The following is a 20,555-nucleotide window of genomic DNA, read 5'->3' as shown; positions in this document are numbered from 1 at the left end:
GAACTGAATTGGTGACACTGATAAAATCACGAGAAGCGTTTTTTGAAATGTTGGTGGCCAATCTTGAAAATCTGAAAATGCATCATTTTATTGCAAAGGCTCAAAATAAATTTTTGAAAGACAAAAAGGAAACCTTGGCAGCTAATCAGTGCTTAGTTCTTGCCGACTTTTCGGAAAATTATTCCTTTGTTGTTCAAGATGAAGTACAAGAGCACTACTGGGTAAACAAACAGGCCACAGTTCATCCATTTGTATTCTATTATAGAGATGAAGATAAACTAATAAGCCACAGCTTTTGTGTCATAAGTGACAACCTTGAACACAACACTACAGCAGTGCACATTTTTCAACTAAATCTAACAAACTACATTAAACAGCACCACCCTTCCACAAAAAACTGATTTACTTTTCGGATGGGGTAGCAAGTAAATATAAAACAAAAAGAAAAATTATCAACATCTCCTTTCATAAAGAAGATTTTGGGTTTGATGTAGAACGGCACTTTTTCGCTTCATGCCATGGGAAGAATGCTTGTGATGGCGTTGGGGGTACAAAAAAGCGAGCTGTATGAATGCAGAGTCTCGCAGCGATAACATTGAATAAAATGTTCTCGGCTTTCCAACCGCATCAATTGCTTAACACTACACGAGCTTTTGGTCAAGCACTCCTTGGCCATTGTGAAGTGTTATGACTGCCAGTGGGCTGTTGGTGCGCCCTTAAATACGCTAGCTGCCGTCTGTGATGTTGCCATACATGGGCATGTTTTGAATCGGCGTTCGATGTGCCCTCTTCAACCGCGCGATCGCTGGATCCCACGCAGCGCTGAGCTGCAAGCCACCATCTCTATTCAGGGTGTTTGCGGTAATTTATAATTCAATGGCTTCCTTTATTAAACTGTCCCAGAAGCCGTTAGTGAGAGCCACGACAGAGGTATCATAAAAAAACTAAAAACAGTTTTCAAATGAACAGTGAAAGGTAGATTTTTTTAAGAAAAAGCATTTTTATTTACACAAAATGAGACGTTCACATCCACTACTTAATTTATATGGGCCCATCGAAAAGAATGTTTTCATATGGCGGCCGTTATCCTGAGTATAATTTTCAGCTCTATGCCAGTACTTATTCACAACTTGCGCCAACAGGTGTTTATCAAACAAACCATGGCCGCTTTCAAAAACATTAAACTTCACACTTTGGTAACAAAAACACTTTCCTTCAAATGCTCCCACAATTAAAAGTCGCAATCGGAGAAATCTGGCACAGCAGCAAAAAGAGAAATAAAATGTCCAAGGAAAATATTCCTTACAACTGCCATGGATTCATTAACAGGGTGCAGTGTTGTACTATCCTGTTGAAAATCAACACTCCTAGTGGTTATCCATCATCTACACAGTTCTGCCATAAAGGACGTATTAGCTTGTGTATCGTACAGTCAGAGTTCACTTTCACTGTTACACTGTCCTGAAAAAAAGTCTTGATTACACCGACAGCAACTGCAGCACATCACACAGTCACATGTGGAGAGTGATGAGGTATCTCATGAGCTACACAAGCCACTTCAGGGGCCCAAAAACAATAGCTCTGTTAAATAAATCATTCAAGTGAAAATGCACTTCATCACTAACAAGTACTACTGCATCTTCAAAGATCACTTACAGCGAAGTCTTCTGGTTGTAAAATCCCTGTCTTTGAGATAATGAACCAGCAGCATTTTATATAGGTGGAATTTAAACCCAAACCTTACCGACTCATAGTTCATGCTTAAACAGTGAACATGTTGATGGCTGAACTACCTGGACCACTGATGATTGTCTCTCTCAGAATGGCGATATCCTAGCATTTTTGTCAGGAGCTGGCAGTTTTTTCCTAAGAATATTTTCTGTTGTTTTAAAAGCTGCAGCCCATCATAGGATTGTTTCGCAACTTCGAGCTGGACAATTAAAATAGCGACGAAGTATCCAGCATGTTGCAGTAATCGACTCAGCATTTAGGACAACATTTTCATACGCAAATGTGCACCCTTTGTTCCATTGCTATTAAGATGGAGGACAGTCCCAAAGTGACTTATGTATGTGCTATATCCTTCCTACTACTGACTGTGGTGTACTAGCCAATCTAGAAAGCTCCATTTCCCTTAAGCCACCCAGTGTATAACTAGTCTGTTATCTTTTCCAAGAAGCCAAAATTCCATAATTCTGTTTGCTGATGACACAAGTATTATAACCAAAGCTAATAAAGAAACTTCAACAACTGGAAATGTAAATAACATTTCCTTTTAAATTATTAACTGGTTTTCTCCAAATGGACCATCACTGAACTTAGATACAACAGAATAAATGTACTTCTGTATTTTACTAGGCTTGACCACAACATTAAAAATAACCAATCAAGCAAAATTATTAAATTAAACAGAATATTCGAAAGTGGTGCTTTTTTATTGATACCAGTCTGAAATGGAAGTCACATTTTGCAGATGTTATTAAATCTGTAAGTCCTGCAACATTCACATTAACGATAATAGCAGCTTCTGGAGATGAACAATTTCAAAAAGTTTACTTACTTTTTCTTTTCTCACTCAATAATGCAAATGGCACAACTTTTCACTGAAGAAAGTGTTAATTGCATGTAAGGGTTTAAGAAATTAATATGTGGTGACCATTTTAGAACCTCTTGTAGATAGTTCTTAAAACAGTACATTTAGTCCCTTATGATGTTAATAGTCAACAAGTAATCACTGATGGAATACAATAGTGGCATTCATAAATTAATACTCAGAGAGGAAATAACTTACACTCTCCATCACTTAGCCTAGTGTGACACAGAAGATTGTTAATAACTTTCCTCATCATACAATTGTAATAGGAGGTGCCTTCAACTTGCAAGGTATAGATTGGGAGAGTCATTCTGTCAAAATTGGTACCAGAGACTGGGATTAGATGACGTTATTTTGAACGTCTCATCCTAAAAATACTTCAAGCATATAATTAGAAAACCAACTCGAGAAGAAAATGCTTGGACTTCCTAGTTACGAACAGAACTGCAAATGTCGTATCAACTGACCTAGAGGAAGGTATAAGTTATCATAAGACTGTGATAGCAACTTTAAGTACAGGTGTTACTATGAATGTTAAGGAAGGAAGGAAAATATTTTTGCTTACTGAAAGTGACCAGATACAAATTGACAGGTATCTGAGTGCTCAACTACAGATATTCAGTGCTGATGACGATGATGAGAAGCACAAACGAAAAAATTCAAAAGCATAATTCAATAAGCCTTCGACAAACACGTTCTGAGCAACGTCTTAAGGGATGGGAAAGTCCCACTGTGGTTTAATAACTGTGTTAGAAATCTGCTATATAATCAAAGAGAGCTTCATCACAAATTCAAGAGATTCAGACAAACAGCAGCTGAACAGAGCTAAACTGAGAATAGGGAGAGCAATGAGAGACGCATTCAATGACTTTGAAAGTAAAATTTCGTCAACCGATCTGGCTGAGAACCCTAACAGGTTTGGTCGTACATAAAATCAGTGAGGGAGGCAAAATCATCTGTTCAGTCACTCAGTGACCATACAGAGACCGAAACAGAAGACAAAGGAGTGAGAACGCTTAAATACTGAGTTCAGTCTTACGAAATTGTTTCACCGCGGAAAATCGTAATACAGTCTCTCCTCTCAATCATCATACGAACGTTGAAATGACAGGTAGTGAGATAACCAGCCACAGAATAGAAATGCAACTACAGTCGCTTAGTAGTTAAAAGGCATTAGAACCAGATGAGATACCTGTAAGATTCTACAAAGACTATGCGAAAGAACTTGCCCCCATTCTATTAGTAGTTTGTTTTAGTTTAATGGAACCATGAACCGTGCCTAGCTGCTGGAAAAAAGCGCATGTCATTCCTGTTGTCAATAACGGTCGTAGGGCAGATGTACATAACTGCAGGCCTACATCATGATGTCAGTTTTTTGTAGAATTATGGAACATGTTTAATGCTCAAGAATTATGACGTTTCTGAGGAACGAAAATCTCCTCTATAAAAATCAATATGGATTCTACAGACAGAGATTTTGCGATACTCAGATCGCTCTGTTTTTCCATGAGATCCATATCGCTGTAGACAACAACGCTCAGGTTGAATGCCATGTTACTTGACTTTAGGAAGGCATTTGACACCATCTTGCACTGCTGTCAGTTGAAACAAAAAAAGAAAAAAACGAGCTTACTGAGTATCAGACCAAATTTTGGTAATTGATTGAGGACTTCCTTGCAGATAGAACTCAAAATGTCTCTCTTAACGGAATAAAATCTGCAGATGTAAAGGTGATTTCAGTGTACCCAAGGAAGTAGGATAGTAGTGGTACTGTTTACAATGTGTATAAATGCTGTAGTAGAAAGCATTCGAAGCTCTTTAAGGCTGTTCACCGATGATGTGGTTGTCTATAAGAAAGTAGCAAAGACAGAAAACAGTATCGACTTGTAGAATTATCTGCGGAGGTCTGATGAATGGTGAAGTTTCTGGCAGTTGACCCTGAACCTAAATAAATGTATCAAATTGCTCATAAATAGGAAAAGATATCCACTACTGTACAACTACACTATTGACAACAAATTGCTGGAAACAATGTATACTGTAAAATATCTAGGCATAACTACCAGAGCGACCTTAAGTGGGGTGACAGTGTAGCACACACAGTAGAAAAAGCAGACAACAGACTCATAGGAAGAATCTTAAGGAAATGTAACTCATGCACAAAGGAAGTGGTTAAAAGCCGCTTATTCGGCCGATTCCTGAGTATTGTCCATTAGTCTGGCACCCTTAGCAGGATGGATTAATAGAAGAGGCAGATAAGATTCAATGATCAACGGCACGTTTCGTAACAGGGTCGTTTAGTCGGCACGAGAGCGTTACACAGATGCTCAACAAACTCCAGTGGCAGACACTACAAGAGAGGCGTTGTGTATCACAGAGAGGTTTACTATTGAAATTTCGAGAAGGTACTTTCCGGAAAACCGTCGGACAACATAATTTACTACATCCTTTCACATACATCTTGCCAAATGACCACAATAAACACCAGAAATTATAAATGATACAGAGGCTTACCGAGAATCATTCTTCCCACGCGCCATTCGTGAGTGGGCCAGGGTAGAGGGATCATTTAGTGGTACCCGAAGTACCCTATGTTTACACACCATCAGATGGTTTGTGGAGTATTGATGTAAATATAGAAGAAATTGAGGTACTCAACTATAAAATTCTTTGACCATTCACCCAGTGATGTGAAGAATGTTATAGATTATAAAATTAACTTGGAACACAAACTGAAATAATATGTAGTTGACAATACCTTCTGCTCCATAGCAAAATCTTCTGTGTGTATTTGAGACTGCACTTGGCTTAAGATTTTTGTAAAAGGCAGTCGTGTAAATTATCAGCACATTACAAAAGTTGTCATTAAGAGAATTTATTACATTTATGAACTAACTTTACATGTTACTCATGACAGAAAGAGATCGTAGATATGAAAAGGAGCAAATGAAGAATTAATTTATTAACTCCACTAACACAACCAACTTAGATCTATAACCATGCCAATTCGACCACACTAATTCGGTGGTTCCCCTTTTAGCATATTTAAATAATATTCCTTTTGTACCGAAGGAAACGCATTTTAATTTACGTATATTTAAACAACAGTAATTTGAAAGTTTTGAGAGCTGCGATCTCGTTCCGATCAGGTGCTCTGCCAGTGGTCCGCATCTTCCCATAGCGAAGAAGCAGACCACTGGCAGCATACATGATCTCAACGAGATGACGACGAATTGCCGAAAAGTCTATGACATTACATAAAGAGTTAGTGACAGCCTTCTAATTCTGTTTACCTTTCATGAAGTCGATGAAGTAATATTGAGTACTTTCTGTCCTTTTGAGGATAACATTTCTATATCTATCTGTGTTTTCCGCTGTTCAGCTTTTGTTTTTCAATTTGGCGTACCATTGGGCTTCTTATGCTGAATATTTTCACATATAGAACGGCCGTCTTTCATAGCTCACTTTTCAATGAACTCTTTCGTTTCGCACTGTCAGCAACAGTCATGCAGTTGAATAAGTAAACGAAAGATGAAAAATAAAGTACTGGTGTTTCATTTAAAGAACAACTTTTTTCGGTTATGGGTCCAGTAATGGTAAAGACATGGATTTCTCGAGTCACAAGTTTCTAGTTAAATTTCAAACACCTCTCTCTTTCTATTTAAGGAGAAAGTGTGCATGTGTGGTCATCCTAATTTTTCTTGTTTAATTTTGTGACAGAGTTATCATTTTGCTTTCCTTGAATGACTGTTTAAAGTTGATTTCAAACTGTTTATGTCTCACTTATTTGGAGCTATGTTTCAATAAGGGTGTAAAAACAACATATTAACAATAACACTAAAATAATTTGTCAAGTGTTTAATATCCTGTCATTAGGCTACGCGTCTCTGAAACCATTTCGAACATGATAGGGCTTTATTGTGACATATTTACAAATGTGGGTGTTTTTCCCTGGCAACTACTAAGCTGGAAGATGCCTACATACAATTAGAAATGCCAAGAATGTCGATATTTCATAGCATCGCCGAACACTAATCGCAGATGCTGTTATTTATCCGAAGATCACAGATGTTATGCCTTTCAAGTGACAATAATGACGTAGATGCTAATGTTTATGTTTACATAGTTGGCCATGCGATGGATTGTTATGTGTTGTGTTTGAGTGTACAAGCTGTTTCACAGTAATAGTTAATAATGGATGATAAAGTAAACTCAGCATTTATTTGTGCTAAATCATTGTCAGAATGTATATAGCAGTAACTGGACCTTTGTATGTATGTCCCGATGAAGGATGTTAACGTTGTTAAGTCAAGCTCGATTCTGGACCCTGAAAGATGAAATAGTTATTAAAGACACAGACTTCGGTGCTTTCAGGTAGTTATTGATTCAACGTCATTTCATCTTCGTCGCTAACCATATACATACAATAAATATATAGCTCGAAAATTGTTTCAGGTATTTAGAAAAAAAGGACGTGTCAGATTCGCCCTACAATGAAGGGAAGCGTTCATTTGCGGAACAAAGAGGGATCACATGCGTGGTCCGAAATAAAAGACCAAACAAGTTAAGAGAGTCAATTAAAGATTTAGAGGTAACTATGGAAAAAATACTAAGTTGTATATCCATTTTAAACATTTTGTGAAGTACATAGTTTACTTTATTACAGGAACATTTGGTTCAGCATAAAGTGATCTATTGTCACTGGAGGGACAACAGTCTCTTGCAACTGATTTTCAGTTCTGGGCTTATTGCTAAAATATGTGTAAACATTTTTACTGGTGACATACTAAAAATTTCATTTGACAAGTATCTTGTTGGAAAACTTCTTTCTGAGTATATTGCTGATGGTAAGTTTTGCATATTGTTTATGTTGTGTAGTTTAAGTTATGCAAACTATTGTAGTGTGGTGAGTAACTGTGACAGTAGTAGCAATTTTAAAAAATGAAATAGGATTGTAGACCTAATGCTTACTTGCAGTAAATGTTGTGTGGGGGTGGCAATCAAATTGTATAACTGTTGCTATTACATTGCAGTCATAGTCTTCCACTATTATCTGTCCATGAACTGATTTTATGTTTTACTCTCTCTCTAATTCTCGGCATGCATCTCCTCATTGCTTGCTGAACAACATTAAGTTTTTGAAGACGTTTCTGTATCAAAGTCCGTGTCTCACTGCCATAAGTCAAAATTGGTAATACGTATTGCTTGTACACTTTCCATATCAGTCATGGTGGTGGGGAGAGGGAGTACATGGTTCATGGGGAGATGGTAAATCATAATTTTTGGTTATTAACACTGATAGTTAATAGTATATTCGGCAACTTGTATAAGGAAACTGATTGTAATGTACCCCCACCATGAGACATTTTTCAAAGGGGGAGAGGGGGGGGGGTGCTGTATCTTTTGGTGTCTAATCAACAGCTCTTGTTATTTTTAAATTTAAATCAAGCAGGAAGAGAGTTGAGGGTGGATAGTTGCCACTTGGGGGGGCAGCAGCAGGTTGCAAGGCCACCTGTGGAAGCAGCCACATCGTGTACCAACTGTTCTGCAGTCACTGCTCAATTTTTTTATATTGGTATAACAACCACCCAGCTCTCCATCTGAATGAATGACCACCGCTGAACTGTGGCCAAAATTAAAGGTGACCACCCAGTGACACAACACACTACTGAACTCAACATTCTCAAGTCCAGTGGCTGCTTCACAACTTGCACTACCAGGATCTACGTCTAGACCTGCAAACAACCATAAAGTGCATGGGAGAGGGTATGTCCCATTGTACCTGTTATTAGGTTCTGTTCACATATTGAGCGTGGGAAGAATGATTTGCTTCTGTACATACAGTAATTATTCTAACCTTATCCTCATTATCTCTATGTAAGTGACATTTAGGCGATTGTAGTATATTCCTAGGGTCATCACTTAAAGCCGGTTCTTGAAACTCTCTTGGGGTAGTTTATGCCTGTCTTCAAGAGTCTTCCAGTTCATTTCCTTCAGTATCTCTGCGACACTCTCCAATGGACCAAACAAACCTGTGACCATTTGTGCTGCCCATCTCTGTATATATTCAGTATCCCCTGTAAGTCCTATGTGGTACAGCCCCTACACATTTGAGCAACATTCTAGAACCACTCACAAGTGGTTTGTAAGCAATCTCCTTTGTAGACTGATTTAACTTCCCCAGTATTCTACCAATAAACCAGAGTCTACCACCAGCTTTATGCACGACTGAGTCTATTTGATCATTCCATTTCACATTCCTCCAAAGTGTTATTTCCAGGTATATGTATGAGTTGATCGTTCCCAATAGTGACTCATTGATTTTATAGTCACAGGATACTAAGTTTTTTTGTTTTGTGAACTGCACAGTTTTACATCTCTGAACAAGTAACCAATCTTTGCATCTTTTGAAAACTTATCAAGACCTGACTGAATATTGTGCAGCTTCTTTCAGATAGTACTTCATTATAGATAACAGCACAATCTGCAAAAAGTCTGAAGTTACTATTGTCTCCAAGGTCATTCGTGTATATTATAAATGGCAGGGGTCCCAACAAACTTCCCTAGTGCACATGTGAAGTTACTTCTACATCTGATGATGGCTCTCCATGCCAGAAAATGTGCTGCATGCTCCTTAGAAAGAGGACCTCAATCCAGTCTCAAATTTCATTTGATAGTGACAATAAGCATAGATGTGGTACTGAGTCAAATGCTTTTTGGAAATCAAGAAATACTGCATCTACCAGATTTCCTTGATCCAAAGCTTTTGGTATGATATGTGAGAAAAGTGCAAGTTGGGTTTTACATGATCAGTGTTTTTTGAATCCATGCTGGTTGGCTCTGAGAAGGTCATGAAGTTCATTTTTTGTGTCAACTGACCTTCTTGTAGACAGGTGAGACCTGTGCTTTTTTTCAAGAACTGGACATGGTTATTTTGTTTGAGTGATCTACGATACATTATAGATAGAAGGGTGGCTAACTCAGTCGCAAATTCAGTATAGAGTCTGACAGGGATTTCATCGGGCCCTGGAGCTTCATTCAGTTTTAATGATTTCAATTGTTTCTCAACACCACTGACAGTAATAATTATTTCATTCATCTTTTCAACGGTATGAGGATTAAATTGGGGCAGATTTTTTGGTTTTTCCTTTGTAAAGGAACATTTGAAAATTGTTTAAACATTTCAGCTTTTGCTTTACTAATCTCTATCATTTGCTAGCGACTGGACAATAACTTTGGTGCCACTAACAGCCTTTACATATGACCAGAATTTCTTTGGGTTCTGTGAAAGATCATTTGACAACGTTCTGCTACAGTAGTCATTGGAGGCATCACCCATTGCTCCCTTGACAGCCAAACGTATTTCATTCAGCATCTCTCTGTCTACAGTCCTACGCTTCGTTTTACACCTGTTACGCAGTAATCTCTGTTCCTTCAGAAGTTTCTTTACAGTGATTGAGTACCATGGAGATTTCCTCCTGTTATGGAATGTTTTACCAAGTTCATATCTATCCTGTGCATGGTCTACTATTCTTTTAAACTTCAGCCATAGTTCGTCTAGATACTCGTGCACTGTGCTGAAAGTTTCAGTTCCTCATTTAGATGTGGCGCTACTGATTTTTTATCTAGTTTCCTGAACATATATATCTTTCTGCTTGGTCTAGTTGTCCTTTGTACTTTCGTAATCATTGTTGCCACAGCTGCATCATGGTCACTGATATCGCTTTCCATGTGGGCATTCTCAAAGCGGTCAGGTCTATTTCTTGCCATTACATCTAATATATTTCTGTCATGAGTAGGATTCCTAACTATCTGTTCTAGGGAGTTTTCAGAGGAGGCATTAGTAATGTTTTTCAGGATGTGTTATCACTCACACCACTAAGAAAACTGTAATTTTCCCAATTAATTGTTGACTGAAAGTCTCCACCAATGAATACAGTATGTTTGGGTAACTTACATACAAGTGAACTGAGGTTTTCTCTAAAATTTTTGGTTACATTAGGAGATGAGTGTGGCAGCTTACAAAAGGATCCATTTATTATTTTATGCCCTCGTCTGATACTTCCCTTTAGCACTAGGTTTTCTGAACTATGTAATTGGGAGTTATCCTTTCAACTCATCCTTCACTGCTGTAATCCTTCTGACATCAACTTCTGATAAACACTGCCCCCACATCCTCTATTGAACAGTTTCCCTTCCTTTTGTCCTGTCACCTTCTCCCAAAACAAGCTTCCATATCATGTGAATGCAATTAGACACCTTGAAATTTATCATTAAGGACTCAGAAATATACCGTATATTCTTCAAATTGCCCTGTTATTTGTCACCTTTGATGATTTGTTTTATTTTGGAACCATGCATTATACTAATTTATGTAATATATCTGGCTGTAGATCATGAGCTATCAGGTTTTCACGGGAAAGACATAGGTACATTTAATTTCAGATGGTTGTATGAATTTGTTGCCTAGTCACAATACTATTATCACTAGCCAGTTGAGTAGGGAACTGTGTGACTGAGACAAAAAGTTAATTCTGAAATACTCCTTTAAGAAATTCAGATTAAAACAATCACATTTATGTCATTATATCTTTCTGTCTGATCAACAGCATAAAAATGTGTCAGCTTTTTTCATGAAAGCTCCCACTTCCTAATTGAAGCTATGTATATTACAACATTACTAACATTTAAATTTCTGGTATTAATAGTATAAGTTTTGTGTAGGCCAAAGTATACAGAGTCTTCCAAGTAGTGTAGGCTACTTTTTGAATTTATGCTCATGTTTCATGAATATGATAACTCACTTTATCAACATTGCATATGTGTATAATAAAAGCCAATTGCAGTTACTTTTCCACAGAAGAGAATTAATTGTTATATGTTTTATTTTATTTTTCAGCTATTTTCACAAAAACGCATTTAATTTTTTCATACAATGATAACCAGGTAACACTTGTTTACTTTGTGAAACCACTAACAAACTGCAATGTATCAGAAAAAATTAGTCGTTTGGAACCAAAAGTACAAAATCTGGAGTTGGCTGGACCATCTGGCCGGCGCTTGGAGAGAAAATTGTCATCAAATGTTAATGGAGACATGGTAAGTTTGCATATTCTTCAAGAAGGAATTATGATTATCTTGGTTGCTCATCACTTCTTACTGTTATGAAATGCTCTAAAACTCATTAAAAAAAATGGGTGTTAGTTGGTTGCTTGCACCCTTTGTTTGTAGTAGTGACATTATGTGATTAAGTAACCAGCACGAAAGAAACCTGTTGAACTTTGCATCGAAATAAGCAACTCACCTTACTTCTTAACATAGTCTGCTTTGAGTTATATACGCTTGGTCCAGTGATCCTCCAGCTTTCTCATCCCATCGGAAAAATAGGTTCTCTCGGGCTATGCAAAATTCTTGCATAGAGCTTCTTCTGTTTGATGAAAATTTCTTTGCTATTGCCCAGTACCACGTGTTCTTTTAATTCCCATGACTGGAAAGTTGAAACCATGCTTTATCACTCAAGATGTAGTTGAAAGAATCTAACAAACCATGATTGATGTTATTCAAAAGCCATGTGCATTAATCTCCACATTCCTGACTGTTCATCCTTCCATAATTACTGCACAACTGTCACACAATATGACTTCAAATAAAGACTTTTAAATATCCACTGGCAACTCCTCCTATTTACATGCACCTGTTGGGCCAATTTACATGTCTCAGAGTTCTTTGGGCTCTGAAAATTCTTTGGTGAATGTCTGCAATAACGTCTGGTGTGTGAACTGAAGGAAATCTTTGGAAATCTTTGTCATTCTATATTTTGTATTGACTGCAAGTGCACCAATTTTTATACAGGCTCTGTGTTTCTCTCTTTGCGGATACTTGACCCTGAATATTTTGTGAGTTTCCTTTGTCTGTTCCCACATATGCTTGCACAATTTCAATTATTTCTTCTATTGAGAAAGCCATTTTGCAGACTGCTAAGAGAAGCATCTAACTTCACTGATGAAATAAACTGAAATTCTGGCAGAAGAATGTTAAAATTGATTATTGCATAAAACTGTCCATTGTTGTAGCTGTTTCCTCCATTTCAGAAGTTGAAAACTGCATTCACATTCAGAGGGGAGGGGTGCTAATTTTAACTGTGCCTCCTGTATTACATTGTATATTTCACATGTATATGACAGTGTAGTAGTGCAGATATTTTCTTATCCCAATGACATCGATCAGTGAAACCCAACTGACATGACATACTTGAAAGCTTCGGAACAAGGCAGTCAGATAGACGCAGTATTTCTTGATACCTGAAAAGCATTTGACTCAGTACCACGCCTACACTTATTGTCAAAAGTACAGTTATATGGGGTATCAAATGAAATTTATGACTGGATTGATGACCTCTTGGTAGGGAGGATGCAGCATGTTATCTTGGATAGAGAGCCATTGTCAGATATACAAGCAATTGTAGTTGTGTCTCAGGAAATTGTGTTGGAATTTTGCTGTTCATGTTGTATAGTAATGACCTTGCAGGCAATATTAATATTAACCTCAGACTTTTTGCAGATGATGCAGTTATCTGTAATGAAGTACTATCTGAAAGAGGCTGCATAAATATTCAGTCAGATCTTGATAAGATTTCAATGTGATGCAAAGATTGGCAACTTGCTTTAAATGTTCAGAAATTTCTTGCTTGTTCATAAACATTTTATTTTTATCTGTTATTACTTTTATGTTGTAATTTCATGTACTGACACATTTCATGACCTTGGATATTTGCTCCTCAATTTGGTCATACGGAACTTGATGTGTAAATGAAAAATAAATAAAGGACTCAAGGACCTGGATTTATTAAAAATTACAATAAATCGGAATCTTCTGATGTGGACAGCTCTTCCCTTACTTGTGTCATAAATGATGTAAAAACCAGGAAATGTATTTGTAATAGCAGTCAAAATTAATAATAAATGTTAATTTCAGACATATTACAATAAACAGAAACACACCACTAGATATTAGAATAATTTCCACTGGATTTCACAGCCCTGTGTAAGAGTTGTAGTAGTGTTCTGTTTCAGTGCAAGTGTTTTTAAGAAGTTGGATGTGTATATGACCTTGATATCATAATGTTATATATATTATATTGGGCCAGCACCACTTCAAATCTTATATGCTACTATTTCTGTGCCAAAATATCCTTTTAGAATGGGAAGAGTTACCCCAAAATGTAATACCATACGACATGAGCAAATGAAAATAACCAAGGTAGACTAATTTTCATGTTGAACGATCACTCACTTCACATACCGTTCTCGAATAGCAAAAATGACAGCATTAAGTCTTTGAGCAAGATCCTGAATGTGGGCTTTCCATGACAGTTTACTATCTATCTAAACACCAAGAAATTTGAACTGTTCAGTTTCACTAATCATATGACTATTCTGTGAAATTAAAACATCAGGTTTTATTGAATTGTGTGTTAGAAATTGTAAAAACTGAGTGTTACTGTGATTTAGTGCTTGTTTATTTACTACAAGCCATGAACTTAGGTCATGAACTGCACTATTTGAAACTGAACCAATGTTGTACACAACATCCCTTACTACCAAGCGAGTGTCATCTGCAAACAAAAATATTTTAGTTACCCGTAATATTAGAGGTCATACCATTTATATAAATAAGGAACAGGAGTGGTCCCAACACTGATCCCTGAGGAATCCCCCACTTGACTGTACTCACTCAGACCTCTTATCACAGTCATTCTCAACATTGTGGATAATGACCTTTTGCTGTGTGTTGCTAAAATAAGAGGTGAATCAATTGTGAGCTACTCGCCGTATTCTGTAATGGTCCAACTTCTAGAGCAATATTTTGTGATCAACACAATCAAACGCCTTAGTTAAATCAAAAACTATGGGTAGCATTCGAAACCTTTTGTTTAACCCATCCAGTACCTTATAGAGAAAAGAGAATATAGCATTTTCAGGTGTTAAACGATTTCTAAAGCTGACCTGTACATTTGATAGCAAATCGTGATATAAAATGCTCAGTTATCCTTACATGCACAGCCTTTTCAATAACTTTAGCAAACACTGATGGCATAGAAATATGCCTAAAATTGTCTAAATTACCCCTTTCTCCCTTTTTATAAAGTGGCTTTACTACTGAGTACTTGAATTGTTCAGGGAACTGACCATTCCTAAAGGAAAAATTACAAATATGGCTAAATACAGGGCTAACATGGGCAGCACAGTACTTTTATATTCTGCTAGGCACTCCATTATATCAATGAGAGTCCTTAGTCTTCAGTGATTTAATTAATGACTCAATCTCCACCTTGTCTGTGTCACAGGGGGGTATTTCAGACATCAATCTCGGAAAGACATTTGCCAAGAAAGTTATTTGATTCCCTGTAGAAACTAAATTTTTATTTAATTCACCAGCAATGCTCAGAAAATGATTGTTAGATACTGCACATATATCTGATTTATCGGTAACAGAAATATTTTTAGTACGAACTGACTTTATATCGTCAACCTTGTACTGCTGACTAGACACTTCCTTTGCAGCTGACCATATGGTTCTAATTTTATCCTGTGAATTAGCTATTCTATTTGCATACAACATCATTTTTTCTTTCCTAATAACATTTTAAGCACCTTAGAATACTGTTTGTAATGGGGCTACTGTAACTTGATTGTGAGTACTCCAAACATTTTGGTATAATTCCCACTTTGTTCTACATGATATCCTTATCCCACTAGTCAGCCACCTGGGCTGCTTATTACTCTAGTACCCCATTTAGAATGTTATGAACCATGGACCTTGCCGTTGGTGGGGAGGCTTGGGTGCCTCAGCGATACAGATAGCCGTACCGTAGGTGCAACCACAACGGAGGGGTATCTGTTGAGAGGCCAGACAAACGTGTGGTTCCTGAAGAGGGGCAGCAGCCTTTTCAGTAGTTGCAAGGGCAATAGTCTGGATGATTGACTGATCTGGCCTTGTAACAATAACCAAAACGGCCTTGCTGTGCTGGTACTGCGAACGGCTGAAAGCAAGGGGAAACTACGGCCATAATTTTTCCCGAGGGCATGCAGCTTTACTGTATGATTAAATGATGGTGGCGTCCTCTTGGGTAAAATATTCCGGAGGTAAAATAGTCCCTCATTCGGATCTCCGGGCGGGGACTACTCAAGAGGATGTCGTAATCAGGAGAAGAAACTGCAAAAAGGTGGGAACTTAAGGAGATGGGACCTGGATAAACTGAAAGAATCAGAGGTTGTACAGAGTTTCAGGGAGAGCATAAGGGAACAATTGACAGGAATGGGGGAAAGAAATACAGTAGAAGAAGAATGGGTAGCTTTGAGAGATGAAGTAGTGAAGGCAGCAGAGGATCAAGTAGGTAAAAAGACGAGGGCTAGTAGAAATCCTTGGGTAATAGAAGAAATATTGAATTTAATTGATGAAAGGAGAAAATATAAAAATGCAGTAAATGAAGCAGGCAAAAAGGAATACAAACGTCTCAAAAATGAGATCGACAGGAAGTGCAAAATGGCTAAGCAGGGATGGGTAAAGGACAAATGTAAGGATGTAGAGGCTTATCTCACTAGGGGTAAGATAGATACTGCCTACAGGAAAATTAAAGAGACCTTTGGAGATAAGAGAACCACTTGTTTGAACATCAAGAGCTCAGATGGAAACCCAGTTCTAAGCAAAGAAGGGAAAGCAGAAAGGTGGAAGGAGTATATAGAGGGTCTATACAAGGGCGATGTACTTGAGGACAATATTATGGAAATGGAAGAGGATGTAGATGAAGATGAAATGGGAGATACAATACTGCGTGAAGAGTTTGACAGAGCTCTGAAAGACCTGAGTCGAAACAAGGCCCCCGGAGTAGACAACATTCCATTGGAACTACTGACGGCCTTGGGAGAGCCAGTCCTGACAAAACTCTACCATCTGGTGAGCAAGATGTATGAAACAGGCGAAATAACCTCAGACTTCAAGAAGAATATAATAATTCCAATCCCAAAGAAAGCAGGTGTTGACAGATGTGAAAATTACCGAACAGTCAGTTTAATAAGCCACAGCTGCAAAATACTAACACGAATTCTTTACAGACGAATGGAAAAACTAGTAGAAGCCGACCTCGGGGAAGATCAGTTTGGATTCCGTAGAAATACTGGAACACGTGAGGCAATACTGACCTTACGACTTATCTTAGAAGAAAGATTAAGGAAAGGCAAACCTACGTTTCTAGCATTTGTAGACTTAGAGAAAGCTTTTGACAATGTTGACTGGAATACTCTCTTTCAAATTATAAAGGTGGCAGGGGTAAAATACAGGGAGCGAAAGGCACAACTTGACCAGAAGAAGGGATCGGTTGGTAGGACATGTTCTGAGGCATCAAGGGATCACCAATTTTGTATTGGAGGGCAGTGTGGAGGGTAAAAATCGTAGAGGGATACCAAGAGATGAATACACTAAGCAGATTCAGAAGGATGTAGGTTGCAGTAGGTACTGGGAGATGAAGAAGCTTGCACAGGATAGAGTAGGGTGGAGAGCTTCATCAAACCAGTCTCAGGGCTGAAGACCACAACAACAACTACAATGGAAAGCAGCGCTCAAAGAGCATGAGAAATGTTTTAAGGAAAGCATTATATTTATCATTTGTAGTATCAGCATTGTAAACATCCTGCCACTCTTGTTCCTTGACAAGGTTTAAAAAACGTCTACTGCTATTGGATTAACTTCCCTACATAGTTTGTAATTATATGTGACATTTGTTAGAGTAGAAAAGCCTTTTAGTGGTAACATTTGTGCATCATGGTCTGAAAGGCTATTCATCCTTTTACTAACAGAAGGCCCATTTAGTAGTGAAGAATGAATAAAAATATTGTCTATGGCTGTGCTACTATTCCCTTGCACCCTAGTTGGAAAAAACACAGTCTGCATCAGATCACATGAATTTAGGAGATCTACCAACATCCTTTTCCTTGCACCATCATATTCAAAATTTGTATTGAAGTCACTACATATAACTAATTTCAGATACTTTCTACAAAGTGAATCAAGAACCCTCTGTAGCTTGAGCAGAAATGCTCTGAAGTCAGAGTTAGGGGACCTATAAACAACAATGATTAGAAGTTTAGTTTCACTAAATTCAACTGCCCCTGCACGACATTCAAATATCTATTCAGTGCTGTGTCATGATATGTCTATGGGCTCAAATAGAATACTGTTTTTAACGTACATAGCCACTTCCCCACCCCACAAGGAACTCCTTGAAAAACAGCCAGCTAATCTGTATCCTGGTAAAGGAAGCCTCTAAATTGTCAAATTATTTAAGTGGTGCTCCGATATACCAATAATTTCAGAGTCACCATCTATAAGCAGTTCACAAACTTTTTCTGTAATACCTCTTGTATTTTGATGAAATTCACTAATTCCTTCTCTACTTGGAAACACGATGTTCATTTATAGACTATATAGAGCTTTATTGGCACTCCTTATTACAGAATGCATGCTTAATTGCTTTTGGCTGTTTTGTCTCACAAAAATGGCTTGTAACACATCAAATAATGAAAATACAATATTATACTGTAACAGTCATTAAAGCATAACTGTGAAATACAGAAAGAGAAGGTGAGTAGAGTATGTAGCCGTAGCTGCACTGCACTGAAAGTCCTCACACTTGAAGAAGTCACTGTTAAACAGGGTCAGGTTTGTAGAGACAGATGATTGTGCTGCATTCATCAATACTAGTTCTCCTGACTAAACAGTACCACAAGGTGGCTGAGTCTTGCCGTTTCTTAAAGCATTCCTATAGGGAGAATGTTGATTACCATGACTTGTCATAGAATAAATATTGTAGAGAGATACTTACTTTGATTGCAGATGTCAGTTGTGTGAAGAGAGGAGTTCTATGTTTACATCTACATCTATACTCTGTGAAGTGCATGGAAGAGGGTATGTCCCACTTACCAGTTATTATGGCTTTTTCGCAAATCATTCGTGTATGATGTCACCTAGCGAGGTGGCACAGTGGTTAGCACACTGGACTCGCATTCGGGAGGACGACGGTTCAATCCCGTCTTCGGCCATCCTGATTTAGGTTTTCCGTGATTTCCCTAAATCGCTTCAGGCAAATGCCGGGATGGTTCCTTTGAAAGGGCACGGCCGATTTCCTTCCCCATCCTTCCCTCACCCGAGCTTGCGCTCCGTCTCTAATGACCTCGTTGTCGACGGGACGTTAAACACTTATCTCATCCTCCCCCTCCTCCTCGTGTATGACGTGTGGGAAGAATGATTATATGCTATTATTAAGCTAATCTGATCCTCACGATCCCTATGGGAGTGATACGTAGGTGGTTCTAGTATATTCCTAGAGTCATCTTTTAAAGCCGGTGTGTGAAAGTTTGTCAGTAGAATTTCTTGGGATAGTTTCCATCTATCTTCAAGAGTCTGCCAGTTCAGTTGTCTCATCATCTCTGTGACACTTCCTGTAGGTCAAAGAAACCTGTGACCGTTCATGCCACCTTTCTCACTGTATGTTCAGTAACCTCTGCTTGTCCTGGTTGGTACTGATTGTATTTCCCCCTTATTCTACCTATAAATAATGACTGACCATATGTGATCATTAAAGACATTATTATGAAGATGATAGATTGCTACACACCTTATAGAGGACATGTTGAGTCGCAGACAGGCACAACATAAAGACTGCTATGCATTTGAGCTTTCGACCAAAAGGCCTTCTTCTAAAGTAAAATACTCACAGTATTCACACAAGTGCAGCTCACACACATGACCAGTGTTGTCTTTGGCCAGTGGGACCAGACTGCAAGCATCTGCGAATGATAGTAGAAGAACTCTGTGGTTGTTGGGGTATGGAGGAGACTAGGGTGGGGAGGGGGAGAAATAGTAGGGTAGGGTTGGGGAAGGGTGTAACACTGCTTGTGGGAGTGTGCAGGGATGTGGTGGGGGCAGTGTAGGGCAGCTGGATGCAGTCAGTAGGTTTGAGGAGGGTTGTTGGTTAGGGGGATCAGTAAACACCCTTAGTTCTCTCTGTTCCTTATCTACCCTATAAAGTACGCATGAATCTACAACTGACATGCCACTCACGATCAAGTGGATGAGTAATGAAAGATCCTGTACTTCATATAGAGGAGACAGTGTCCACAGGAGAGGATAGTACTTGAAGTATATTAGATACTAGTACCACAGGTACCGGTGAGCTGATTTGCAGCAGGTGCCATTCATTTGACAGTAGACACGGTGATTTCCAGACGCTTTTGAACACCAACCAAATCAACCTGTGTTTGAGAACAGTATTCACAGTATGGCTGCATTATGGCAGTGAACAAATAACATTAAAATAAGCCTACTGACTATATTTTAATCCTTTGAGCTAAAAATTACTAATTCCCTATAAACATTGAGGCAAACACACAAGTTGAGATTTCTGTTAAGGCAACAGCTAAACCTGTGATAAAAATTACTAGTTTCCTAAAACTTTTTGAGGTTAGTTATAGTCATTAACAAACTCACAAATAAGGGTTAATTTACAGTTAATGATAATAATAAACACTCCTCTTGCAGGGAAAACCAGATGTAACTTAATGTGTAAGTTACAATGTCTGTTACAGTAATTAATCACAAACGTGGATTTACTGCGAATTAGGTTATGCACGGGACAACAATAACTTCTGAAAATTCTCAAAAATGTTAATTTATTTGTTTTGATATACACTTAAATTTGGGGTGATCTATTCTTTGGCAGTAACTGTGTCTCCTAAATGCTGATTTGCTACAAAACAAGTTATTCACAACACTTGTACCACAGACTTAAGAAAATTTTCAAATACATAGCTCTGTAAGCATGCAAAAATTCTCAAGAATAAGCTATTTCTCATGGAATTATACAGTGAAATTCGAGAATGATTATTTTGGATTAGAATAGGCCTAC

The 20,555-nt window shown here is 38.0% G+C and overlaps 1 protein-coding gene across 1 annotated transcript in view; it reads left to right on the top strand.

Annotated features, from left to right (window-relative positions):
- The first annotated feature begins 6,674 nt into the window (after positions 1 to 6,674).
- LOC126091864 (WD repeat-containing and planar cell polarity effector protein fritz) overlaps positions 6,675 to 20,555 on the top strand; it is a 67,082-nt gene continuing 53,201 nt past the window's right edge. Inside the window, exons 1-4 of the mRNA XM_049907143.1 lie at positions 6,675 to 6,967; positions 7,049 to 7,184; positions 7,260 to 7,440; positions 11,493 to 11,692. Coding sequence (XP_049763100.1) covers positions 6,885 to 6,967; positions 7,049 to 7,184; positions 7,260 to 7,440; positions 11,493 to 11,692 — 600 coding nt within the window. The 5' untranslated portion in view covers positions 6,675 to 6,884. The remainder of the gene's footprint in view (positions 6,968 to 7,048; positions 7,185 to 7,259; positions 7,441 to 11,492; positions 11,693 to 20,555) is intronic.

Source organism: Schistocerca cancellata, chromosome 7 (genome assembly GCF_023864275.1).
Source record: "Schistocerca cancellata isolate TAMUIC-IGC-003103 chromosome 7, iqSchCanc2.1, whole genome shotgun sequence".
NCBI classification, from domain to species: Eukaryota; Metazoa; Arthropoda; class Insecta; order Orthoptera; family Acrididae; genus Schistocerca; species Schistocerca cancellata.
The sequence above is the reverse complement of the archived record's forward strand: the minus strand, read 5'-3'. Positions and strand labels throughout refer to the sequence as shown.